The sequence below is a fragment of the Gasterosteus aculeatus genome, chromosome 16, assembly GCF_964276395.1.
Source record: "Gasterosteus aculeatus chromosome 16, fGasAcu3.hap1.1, whole genome shotgun sequence".
In the NCBI taxonomy this organism is placed as follows: domain Eukaryota; kingdom Metazoa; phylum Chordata; class Actinopteri; order Perciformes; family Gasterosteidae; genus Gasterosteus; species Gasterosteus aculeatus.
The window spans coordinates 13261487-13274496 of NC_135704.1; the positions used below are offsets into that span (position 1 = coordinate 13261487).

Sequence of the window (13010 nt, forward strand, 5' to 3'; positions counted from 1 at the left end):
CCTGTTCTGAGGTGTCATGCGTCTTGAGGTAGATCGCTTACCTGTCGGAGATACTGACTTTCCAACACAACTAAAATATCTCATCAGAATTACATGATTAAGCTAAGCCTTCAAAGGCCATCATGCCACCTTTGACGTACACTTTGTGTGGAGATTGTGCGCATATCTGATTAAGCCGGATTAATCCCTTTGCGTCACCTACTCATGTAATATTCAGTTTGATGAAATGTTTCCCCCGTCTAACATGGTCCCATCTTTCCAATTTGAATCAAGACAATCAGAGCTGCCTGTTGCCTGATACCTCTGTGCTCCCCGATTGGCTCCTTGTGCATGAACGCGTTTGGTCGAATCGCCACTGACCTTTCATGTTGATTGATTATCGATGGACTTTTATCAACGCGTGCGGCATAGATACAAACACATGCGCAAAGTTTGTAGTATTGGCTTTTATTTTGGTTACAAAGCTGCAATCAGCAGACAGATTGCTTAGCTGATCCTAAAACTGGAAACGGGTGAATGCAGCAACGCTGGCGTTGTTCAAAGAACCGACTGTAGCAGCGAATCTAAAGCCCACTACTTCAGACGGATGAAACAAAGTAAGGAACCTGTTCAATTTTAAGCTTTAGAGAAGCTGAAAAGCTGCTTAACTGTGTTATCCTGTTATACTTAGCCTTACATCTTCTCTAGCTTCGTATTTAATGAACTGATATTAGAGTCGTATCAATCCTCTCAATTAACTCAGTTACAGAGCTGAGAAGCATTATATAAAATATGCCGTAGTTATATGTTATATCAGATTTTTCCATACATTGCACATTTAAAAATAACTTTGTCAATGCGCTCCAGGTGCGACGGACACGTGATCTTGGTGTATTCTTGCAGTCTGTGTAATACAGTCCTGACCAACAGTGTTTTTCCTTTGATTAAGGATGGAGTCTCAGCATGCCTTGATCAAATTAAGTTCTTTGATTAAAGCAAAAAACCTAGCGGGAGTTGGGTACTGCAAAGCCAACTCCATCTGCTCATTTTCCCGCAAATACTCTAGACAGTGTGAAGAGCATAACAGGGAAACTATCAAGAGGCTTGATTTCAAATGACAGCCTCCGTGTGGTGGTGAGAATTCACTTTGATGGTTCTCTTCCATGTTTCTGATCACAGCGTTGATTTTCAGGCGAGTGCGCAGAGGGACGTTTCTTACCAGATAGAGCTTATGAGAAAAATAATTCCAAACCGGAGGTGAAAAAGGTTTTCAAAGGACCGCCCACATAAGCATATACTCCGAGACATGTTCGATGTGTTTGTTGAAGCCCACTTCCGTCTTTTTGTCCTGATCATCTCTGACGCCGACCCCCTGGAGGTAATGCCTCGTGCTTTGCCATTGCCTGCCTGCTCGTCTGCCTCTTCGTGATCTTCTAATTTGCCTCCTTCCTTCTTTTTCCTCCTCCGAATTCTTATCCTCAGAACCCCTCTGATCGCAGCGGGAGTGATCGGCGGCCTCTTTCTGGTGGTGATCATGGCGTTAAGCGTAGCGGTGTCTGTGCGCCGGAAGAACATCAAGAAGAAAAGAGCCCTGCGTCGCTTCCTGGAGACTGAGGTGAGCAATGGAACGTCGAGCTGATGTGTGTACCATTGAAAAATGTCGTCGGAGGACTGTGAAAGACTGTGGATCAAGGACATTATTTTTTATTTCATTCCTCGTGCACTGTTGTCTTGTCGTCCATTGTCGTACTGTCTGTACCAACCGTCAAATTCCTTGTATGTCTGACATATTATGGCAATAAATGTTTCCTGATTACTGATTGGTGGGAAGTAGTGACTTGACTTACATGTGTGTTTTTGGCTGACTTTTCCATCGCTTAGGATTTAAACTCGAGAACAAACATAAAAGTAGTGGTTGAGGATTAAGAGGTACCAGGAATATATTTGAACCGATTTGACAAAGGTCCTCACATGACACAGTTGCCATTAATTTGGGAGTCAAAACACTGCTTGAGGACGTTTGTCTCAATTTTTACAAATCTGTGTGTAATCTCGCTGTGTGCGTGCGTGCGTGCGTGCGCGCGCGCATGCATGCATAGCACACACACACACACACACACACACACACACACACACAGTGTGCACAGTGGGAACATGTTGTATGCAATTAGAGAAAGACGGAGATAAGAGAGACTTCACGTCTACAGACGGTGACTGCTGAGGTGGTCAGATAATCGTAGGCTCAGGTGTTTCCTCTCCCATAGTGTTTTGGAAAGGACACTTCTGTTTGGAAGAGGTATGAGACCATACCATTAGAAGCGGAAAAGGCACTCTCCCTTTGTGTTAGAGCAAGAAGAGCACATCATCTAATACACTTGTGCGTTCATTTTGAGAGTACGCTGTGGTTTCAGCGCTTTCTCCCCCCACAAGTATCCTTTAAGTGGCTTTGTCAATAGCTTCTGTAATGACAAAATAGCACAGATATGGCTTATTATCATACCTGCAGTTCTCTCATCTATGCAGAGAGTGATACTTGCACTGTTTCTTGATCAATGTCTTTCTTCACATATTTTAGTTAACGGCGAGTATTTTACACACAGCATGCAAAAGTGGTGCATTTTAATTCAGAAGGAATTGTATAATAACTAAAAGAGAATAATTTTTTTTAATCATGAATGAGACAATCCAAACATGATAGTGACGCTATAACTCGTATGACATTAATGTGATTGTTGCGTTCTCGGGATATTTTTGGTTCTCCAGCACGGTTGATGAAATGAATTGATCTTTCGTGAGAGAAGAGCAAAAACAAAGTATGGATAAATCCCAGAGCCGATGAGCTCTACACTGCCTCCACGTCCTCCGCTCCTGTAATGCTGAACAGCTCCCAGCTGTGTGGAGTAACCGTACTGTGTGTGTGGATCATTCCTGAGACATCTGTGTTGTGTTGTGTGTATTTGTACACGCTTGCGTGGCCCCCGCCTTTCTTGTTTCCACCCCGCAGAAGCTGATTTGTTATTCCATTTAAATGAAGAATGGCTATTGTTTTTAATCAAATGGTAACCATGAGCCAGGGGGACATAAGTTGCCAACCACCGCCAAGCTGATTTACACTCTTGCTCAGTTTCCCCATCATTGCCCTCCCTCCCTTTCTAATCTTCCACTCTTCTCCTAATTCTTTTTATATTGCTCCCTCTCTTATGCTTTTGCATCCTCTGACTAATTCAGCCACCCGCTTCTCCATCGCTGTCTTGTTGTTTTTGTTTCTGCCACATTTCCTCCCCGTGCCACTTCTTCCTCCTGCCCGCCCTTCCTCCCTCCCTCCCTCTCATATAATCTTTCTCCCTCACTTGCTGTTAAATCAGTCCGTTCCTCCACTTGAGGAGTAATGAGACAACAAAGGCGTCAGGCTCCACAATTATCCACCTCACCCACCTCTTTTTCTCCCTCTTCATCCACCTTCCTCCATATCCCTCTACAGTTCACGTATTAAATCTCTCACTTATGATATTGAAATGATAATTGAACTGCATGTGTCTTGTTGCAATAACAATGTAATTGTAACCCTCCTATCACCTGAAGTACTGGGCAGTAGGCAGAGAAGGTGATTTGCCTGATAAGATGAATGGTTTGGATTAGATACAGTAAATTGTTGAAATGTTTTATTACTTTAGGAAATAATCCTTGTTTGAAGATGTGAGTAGCTCCATAAAAAACATTCTTAATAAAAACTTTCCAGGAAAATGCCTTTTTGCAACTGATTTTGAGGATTAGGTATGTTTTTGAATGGTAGCAAAAATGTACCTAGACATGAACATTATTTGACGTGTTTTGTGATTCTATGATCGTCCTTAAGCAAAATCACATATAATTGCTTAGAAGTGTAAGTAATATTAGGTTTTTCGAAAATGTAACATGTTCTGTTTTACTGGATGTGTTTTAGCTGGTGGAACCTTTAACACCAAGTGGAACTGCACCCAATCAAGCCCAGCTTCGTATTCTGAAAGAGACAGAACTCAAAAGGGTCAAGATTCTCGGGTCTGGGGCCTTCGGGACTGTTTACAAGGTAAATTCACAAGTTAGAGTTTGCGTGCGTTTTCAGGTTGTACGTGAACAAATGCTCGAGTTGAGATCATGAAGCGACTCCTTAAAAGAAAAAGAGGGACAGGAGAGACGAACTGCAGAATCGTTAATGGCAGGAAATGAGACGGTAGGGTGGAGGAGTGCGATGAAAAGAATAAGTAAACAGCAGACACTGAGACCCCCAGGGTTACAGGAGGTATCCGAGGTCACCACCAGTCTGATGATGAGTTGGGGAGACGTAGAGAAAGACACAGCTGAAAAAAGGACAGAGTCTTAAACTGAAGTCATCATTGGTCTTTTTGTAGATGCATAAATTCAAAGGTCCCAGAAATCAAATACAATCATTTCAAATCAATATCTTGCACCTTTCCTTGGGGAATCTCCGGGCATCTCTACGCATATTACAGTATATTGTCCATCGTGGAGAGAGCACCAGGTTTCCTCGCGTGGCCTTCAGAGAGCTACTTGGATGTTCCTCCTCTGGATCCTCTTGGGGGACATTGGGTTCATTTTGAGATATTTCCTGTCAGCAGCATATCCTGCCAACAGCAGCTTATTGTCCTTTAACATCACAATGAGCGCCAGCGCAATCTGCTTTACAATGGACAATTCATTTTTTATTGATACAAACTGAATATTTATCCCTGATTGGAATAGAAGTGACAAACATCTTTACGGGTAAAGACTCGCCGACTTTAAGGCGCGCTCCCACAAAGTCTGCGAGGGTTTGGGTGTAGCTTCTCTCAAATTGTTCAGTCTTCGGAGGCTTTCTGGGAGAAAGCACTTGAGCCCTTTCCATAAGTCAGCATTAGATGCTGACTTTGCCCAAAGGAATTACCCACAAGTCAAGCGTGAAAGCATGGAGATATACAGAAAGCTCAACAAGGAGGAAGGCACGATGTTTGCCTCTTTTCTATTTACACAGAGAAATGAAGGATTAAAGATGTAACACTATATTTTATGTAGTCATTTAAGCTGTTTTGACCCAAACCAATAAGATCTTCATAAATTACCACTTATGCAGAGAAGATGGTCAAACCAGGCAGTAAACAAGTATTCATGTATTATTATTATTATTATTATTATTATAAATCAATGTTTTTTTTACGTGCTGTCCCATCTACATCTTCACCATTTTACAGACTCTTACACTCACCCATTTACCAGGTGACGTGAGGGCAGGTGTTTTAACTCCGTGATCAGAGGTGTCGGACCTTCTGTCACTGGGGATATGTTGTCAAATCAGGTCAGAACAAATGGTGGAACACAGTTTAAAAAAAAGTTGAGAGGCACTTTATTTCTCCCCTCTGTTAAGCTTTGGCCACTTTGGCAGCTGCTTATTCACTTTAATACCACCTGAAATTGGATACTTCAAAATGATTAAATAGATTTGCCTGTTTTTTTTGAAGGGCGAAATCACATATAATCATGCAGCATGCAGAACATTTCATAGCAGGGAGGATATGGAAGATGGTGATTAAGACAGCTGACGCCTTCAATGTGAAAAATCCATTATTTATTAAATGAGATTCATGGTCGAATCTTTAATATGTTTTGCTTGACAATATGTTAGCGAGTTTGCTCTTGTTGACTTGGCATCCAGTACAACGACTCATCGTCTGTTTGTGTTTCATTAGGGCATTTGGATCCCTGAGGGTGAATCCGTCAAGATTCCTGTAGCTGTTAAAATCCTAAATGAGGCCACGGGACCAAAGGCTAACGTTGAGTTCATGGACGTGAGTATCTTCAACAACTCCACAGTCAAGAAAGCTTCTTCTTGTTTTCCTACAGTTTAACTTAGTATTGTATAAAATGTATTGATATTAACGGGAGCCATATTTGGTCGGGTCAGTACGTCAGATCCAACAAATACATGACAGGGAACTGCTGCCTTGGTGCATAGACGCATTAAAAACACTACTCAGTAATGTATAAAGCCCACTATTGATGGAATGGAGCCAATTGAACAAAGTTCAGACTCCACTGACACCAGAGGAGAACCCCCCCCCCACACACACACACACACACACAAACACACACCATGCCGCAGGCACCGGACCCTGTGCAAAAGGCCCTATTTATAAAATATTCACATCACGGCTCGTTTCAAAAGGAAAATTGAAAGAAAAAGAAAATGATCATCCTGTGATGATGCAATGTAGATGAAATAGCCTCCATTCATAATTTAATGCTCTCTGTATTTTGAGGGCTTGTCTGACAAATCAGAGAAGCGGTTATCAGTAACGACACGATGTGGGGCTTTACGCTATAACAAAGAGATTTAATCTCTAAATATGCATTTACTGGCTAAACATGCGTTATATTACTATGAATTGTCTGACTGTGTGCCCACCATTACCCATGGCCAGGTTCTCACCCCCAGTCTCCTTCTGCCAGTGTCTAAAGAGTGCAGGGTGGTCAGCAAGATTTTCATTCGTGTACATGTTTACAGGCACACAACTAAATGTGTGCAATCACAATAGCTGCTAAAGGCAGACATGCAAGGTAAGAGAAGACAAAATCCTGCTCAAGGCTTGATTTAAAAGGAGAATCCCTCGTCTGTCCTTGTGTATTTTATTCAGTAAGGCCGTTCTACATCACACAGGCTCCGACCTCTACTGGGCTCTACGGGTAACACTCCTCCCAATGCTTTAAATCACCAAGACGCCCAATGAGAGCTTCTCTGGCCAATTAAGTCGCTCAGACTGAAATACGTTGCCCTCAGCGTGGTCGCGGTGATGCGTCGAGCGGAGATCAGAGGCGCTAATGACCCAGATGAGGGTCCTGCTCGGAGCAGACAGACAGTGCAGAAGTTACCGAGTGTGGAAGGGAAAAGCTTCGCAGAGACAGAGTAACACTTCACCATGGCAAGGTTCCCCCACCCCCCCACTCCGGTTCATGCTGATGGTCTTAATAAGTTGCGCTGTGACTGTATTTCGGTTTGCCCATGATTGGAGGAGAGGGGATGAGATTATCTAGAGAGTCCAGTGGAGGGCTACGGCGTGTTTACAGAGATACGGTATCTGTAACCGGGCTTTCCCTCCTATATGACATTATCTCTCCTATATCTCATTTCATTAATATTTTGCTCAAAGTTAGTTCTGTATGAGTATTAAACTGGACATTATTGCAAACAATTTATTCATAAACTTTGTTACAAATCAGATTTGTAAAGCACTTGTCATAGTAAAAGCTACAAGGACTTTATTCTTTAAATAAAGGGCAAAAGGACTAAACAACTGTTTCTGTATGAAAAGAAAATAATCTTCTTGAGATTTTTATGTTGTTTATGTTTTGGTCCACTTAAACATAAGTTGAAATACATGACACACAAGTATTTTAATATTTCCTCAAAGTATTTAATGGGTTCAATTCACATGAATATACATTCTACATTACATTTGAGTAGTTATGACGTCTTTACTCAAAATAAATGAATCTCACAATTTAGTTTTTTTAAAGCAAATTGGCTTTTTTACTTTAAGTCTTGAGGCACTCATTTTTAATTCAAAGACAATAACAGAAACCGTAAAATGTCCTCAATTATGGTGTAATTTGTTTTTGTTATATGTTGTGGTTGTATCTCTTTCGCAGTGCATTTATGTAATATAACGTATTATTTATTGTTACGCGGAATACATAGTATAGACACATATATATTGTGCAAGCTTGAAGTATGTATCATTTGCATGAGGTTGCATATGTTTGTATGATACCACGATCATATTCTTGAGAAATAATAATAATATGTTTTCTTATTCTAAAAATGCAGCACATAAAGATGTTGACACTGCAGGCAAGTTCAAAGCTCTATCAATAATGTACTGGAGCAACGTCTTCAAATGGACCCTTTTTACTGTATGGAAGCATTTTTTCTAATATCACCGGTTCAGAACTAAGCAGGACACATAATCTACAGGAATCCCACCTTTGTGTAGTTGCTTCATTTTTAGTCACTCCAAAGCACGCTGACCGCCTTGTGAAGCAGTGAGTCACTTTGATGTTGAGGTCATGAATAAAAATAGGCTGTTTCTTCAGGAACCTCGCCGCTCGCCTCCAGAAACTTCAGCCTTAAAGAGAATAAGGGATCATATGGTCCGACAGTTCAGTTTGTACTTGTAAACATAATAAACTCACCGTCATTGGGCTTCACAAACAAACAAGGACTAGCCAGGTGGTGCCCGCGTCTGCAACAGATTTCCAGGGTGAGTGTAACTCTGTCTCATTCAGGAGGCCCTGATCATGGCCAGCGTGGAGCACCCTCACCTGGTCCGCCTGCTGGGCGTCTGCCTGAGTCCCACCATCCAGCTGGTCACGCAGCTGATGCCTCACGGGTGCCTGCTCGACTACGTCCTCGAGCACAAGGACAACATCGGATCCCAGCTGTTGCTCAACTGGTGTGTCCAGATTGCTAAGGTAAGATTTGAAAACTTTGTACAGTTGTCTTAGTCGCTGTATGGTTGATTGCTCTGGTGATTGGCTGATTGCTGGGTCAGGTTTATGGCAACCTGGTGCACTGGCTGAGAGGTAAAGACTTGTTTTGAGCATTTTTAATTAGTGGATTGTATTCACTACTTGCTGCTTTTTTTGTATCCTTTACTGGATGAAATATGTGAGTCACACATGATGATTTGGATTGTTGATGGGACGTTGAACTCTCAGTGGATCTTTACTGCAGACTGTATGTTCTGCACTTACTCACTATATTCACTTAAATCCCTCATCGCATTTTGAATTCTTACTGTAAATGTATTTGCGTTTGCTCTGGTAACATGTACACACACACACACACACACACACACACAACCACTGAACTATCCATGAGCCCTATTGTGAGTCACTCCATTGCTTCTGGGGTTAAAGGAAGATGTCTGCTTATATGTGGTAGTGTCCACGATGATTACTCTAGCCTCTCTGTAGAACTGAGGTGAATAATTAAAGACCAAGCTTGATTTTGGTGGTGTTGAGTGCATTTTAATTTGTTATCCCATAAATGGCTATACAGTATAATGGCTATATAAATGTATGTATTCATATCTATATACACCTCATTCACCTTTGTCCCCTATATTATATACAGTATACATAGGGGACAAATACACCTTTTCAATAACAGATCTCCTGTTCTCCGCCCAAAATTTCACCATCATCTCGCAAACATGATGCATTTGACAAATTGCTGGTGAAATTCCTATGCGCAGAAATCAAAGTAATTGGTTAAAAAGCAGCGTGAAAATGACGGAGCATATCTTGGACAAATATGTCTGTCGCCTTGTTTGTTTTATTCAGAGGGAGGTTCTACTGTAGCGAGCTTCTATGGGAGAATATAAAAGCATCAATTAAACGTTACATTACAGTAATGATCAGACCACACAAAGTGTTTTCTTCATACACCAAAAGCGATCACATCATGCATTAATTATTGCCGTGCTGACAAAATTCCCACGCTGTGTAACACAAACATTTTCATAGTATGGAATTAATCACACAAATTGCTTTGTGGAAAAAGGATGTAGATCATCTATTTACACATGAATAAATATATGCCCGCTGTGAACAGTTGTCAACACGGTGGGATGTATAATTCATGAAGGGTAGATATGAGGTTGTGTTATTCAACATTGCTATTCTGTCTCTCAAGCGGGTATTGTTTAATGCGTTCAATAATTGGCTCAAGCTCCTGGGGCCTCAAATAGCCATCAGGGGCAAGGTTTAATAAAGTGCCCACATATGGGTTCATATTTACAGAAAACGAAAATGTCTTGCACAATGCGTTTATTTGAATACTGCCAAAGAGATGAAATAGGATTTCCACATAGAGTTTTCTTAAATGAATTTATCTGAATAGTGAAAAATTTGATGGTTTCATTATCATTATCACGGATGTATACATCCTCTTATGCGGGGTCGCTTGCAAGTGACAGGGCTCCTCTTTCTGAAGCAACATCCCTGTGGTCCTCCCACTCTGTCATGGCCGCCATCACAGCCATAGATTATTCATGCGGTGATCTGCCACAAGAGTCGTACTAATGAGCAGATTCATTAGAGCCACCACGCATCCAGGGCTCTGATGCCGCACAGTGTTATTCTTTTTCTCTTCCCTGGGTCTGATTTTTATTTAATTTTTTCGCATCGCTCATCATGTGTGGTTACTTTTTAGGTTTCTTCTCAGTTCAGCCACTCTGGTCTTCTTGTTTATATTTACAGAGTAGTGTTGCTACGATTTCATATGTTTGACTTTAGAGCCACAACTTCAACTTAATAAGTGATCTATGGTTACATATGACAGTGGTAGGATATACAATCATCAAATCAGATCTAGACACACATTTGACTACAACTATTTCAGAGGAAGGGATATTCATTTGAAAGCTTGGTACGTTTCTCTCAGTTGGTGTTACCACTTTCAATTTTCTTGACGCGACTATACATAAAGTCTCTGTTATCACTCTAACAACAATAGTCACAAAAAGATGGCAGATTATATAATTACATGAATACATGTATTTAATTGATTGATTTACATTTCTTGTTGGAACAAACAAATTGAAAAAAGCAGATTATCATAAAAATGGATGACAGTTTTTTCAAACAGAACAGAGAAATAGGTCACAGAGTCAATTTAATCTGCAGTTCAACACAGTTAATGTGGCGTCACCTGCCAGTTATTGCTGTTATACACTTCATGCCATGGAAATGGGATTGTGGCTGTAAGGCATCCTGTAATAATACATCAAATTATTTTGAACTAGTTAGAAGAGACAATAGAGAATAGATGCCATACAAGGGAAGTCATATAATTAGCAGCATTTGCACGAGTTGTAGATAACAGCGACGGTTGCCATCGCAATTCATATTCTTGTTAATTATTTAATGTAAGCGCAACCTATTCGTCCTTTGAAGGAGCACGTTGTCTCTCACTACCTGTCAAACTTGTTACAGAATGATGCATCATAACCATAAATCCAACACCACTGTTTAAACAACCCCAGTTGCATGGCGGGGATACCTCATTCAATCACTTTTTACAGCGAAGAGCAAAACTTTCCTACTCCTCTCCCCAACATGCTTTGGATATCCTCCAAGACAGGTGCTGTAGTTGTGTGTGTGTGTGTGTGTGTGTGTGTGTGTGTGTGTGTGTGTGTGTGTGTGTGTGTGTGTGTGTGTGTGTGTGTGTGTGTGTGTGTGTGTGTGTGTGAGAGGGCCCAAGCTGTGTATCACAGGGTTATTTCTCTGTGTAAACCAGACTAGGCAAACATGCCTCTCTCCAACTCATCATACAATCCCCAGGGTTCCAATGAAAAGCCCAGTGCACTCCCATGTCTTTTCTTCTCTACTGTCTACCTCTACTGTCTCTCTGTTTGTACTTTGCATGTGTATTATTTTTGTTTTTCTCTGTCTTTCCCTATAACAATATTTTTTGTGTACAGATATTATTATCACTATATTAAATATGTACAACAATTATTCCGGGAGGCAACTAAGGTCTGTCCTTGAATTGTAATTACTTCAATACATTATACAATTTCTTTTGTCAATCAATGAAGGATGATTTAGGAGACATTTCCCTTGATACTAGGGATGCTTTTGTTTAAAAATGAACCTTTCTTATCTCAAACATTCAAAGTGTTTACTGTGTTGCTGTTTAAACCATTAAAGCGATAGGAATCAAAAATGCAAAACATTCTCGTTTTTCTATTGATCTTTTAACCAAAATGGTTTTGCAGATCACTCAAATTGTCGTGACCGCCAATCAACTTGTTTACAAAGTCTCCTTCCCCTCTATTCTCCCACACTTGTCTTCTTTGTACAAAAGACTTAAACCTGATTCCGAATGTTTGATTACAACCAGCACTGGCAGATAGCAGGCGATCACAGGCGTCGCACCTTTGATGCTCCCCGTAGTAATGTCAACAAGTGCCCGCCTATCTACTATCCTCCCCCCTCTCTCTCTCTCTCTAGCTGTCCCTCTTTCAAACCAATTTATTCTGGATCTTTTTTTGTGATCGTCTCTTGACTGCAAAAATAAGTGTACGATCCAATGTTAGCAATTAGAATGCTTCCGTTCCCCAGAGCCTGAAAGCCATGTTTGATTTGTGAGCTGCTTTTTGCACCGGTTGCAATTCTCATGGAAGTGGGGGATGGTTCAGTAATTCCCGAATTTTTATATTGTACTTATTGTTTATGTAAGTGGTATTTAAGCATAATTATTTCATCTACAATAAATGCTAATTAATACAAGGAAAGACAGTCTTAACATATTGGGCTTTTGATATAATGGTAATATGTTGCTCTAATCACGAGGACACGTTCGCTTATTGAAAATTGCACACGCATAGCCGGCCAATCAGGACATTCTACTTGAATAAGTGCAAAGCCCAAAGTTACCGCATGACCTCAAGGCAGCACACGTCCTACATCCGACACCCTCTCCAGCAGCAGAGAGGAGGGTGTGGAGAGCTATAAAACTAGGTTTATGATATCATAATCTCGTTCTTACTCACTGGGCATTATGGGCACACTGGGCGGAGCCAGATGAATACCTGCCACGCTGCGACGTGACATCAACACAACCGCAGTGATCCTGACCTTCTGTAGGTTACCCACCAAGCAGCTGTACTCCCTGCCCGCCTAAAGGGGACTCACTCTATCGGGCAGCCGTCCTGCCAGGGGTTTCTTGGGTATGTCCTCAGTGGCCACACAAAGCACGCGGACAGCTGTTTGCTGCTTCTGATGGGGGGGATCTTTACTGACAGTCACATACAATATTTCAAACGCATTTCAGGAAGCGAGATCCTTATGGGCCGGATAGTTCTTGCAAATTTTAAGTGGGAAAACACAGTTACCTGATTGGAAAAGAGCATTGACGTCCAGTGAGGGGCCTGTTGGCTTAGAATTGCTGCTGTTTTGAGGGAATACAAGTAAGTTGAGGTGGTTAAGCTATCTGA

At 41.3% G+C, this 13010-nt stretch overlaps 1 protein-coding gene across 2 annotated transcripts in view; it reads left to right on the plus strand.

Annotated features, from left to right (window-relative positions):
* erbb4b (erb-b2 receptor tyrosine kinase 4b) overlaps nucleotides 1-13010 on the plus strand; it is a 217420-nt gene that overhangs the window by 175492 nt on the left and 28918 nt on the right. The window contains exons 17-20 of one of the 2 annotated variants that reach the window (XM_040201513.2): nucleotides 1462-1594; nucleotides 3923-4045; nucleotides 5700-5798; nucleotides 8293-8478. In XM_040201513.2, the coding sequence (XP_040057447.2) occupies nucleotides 1462-1594; nucleotides 3923-4045; nucleotides 5700-5798; nucleotides 8293-8478 (541 nt within the window). The remainder of the gene's footprint in view (nucleotides 1-1461; nucleotides 1595-3922; nucleotides 4046-5699; nucleotides 5799-8292; nucleotides 8479-13010) is intronic. The other variant, XM_078091335.1, reaches the window with a different exon arrangement.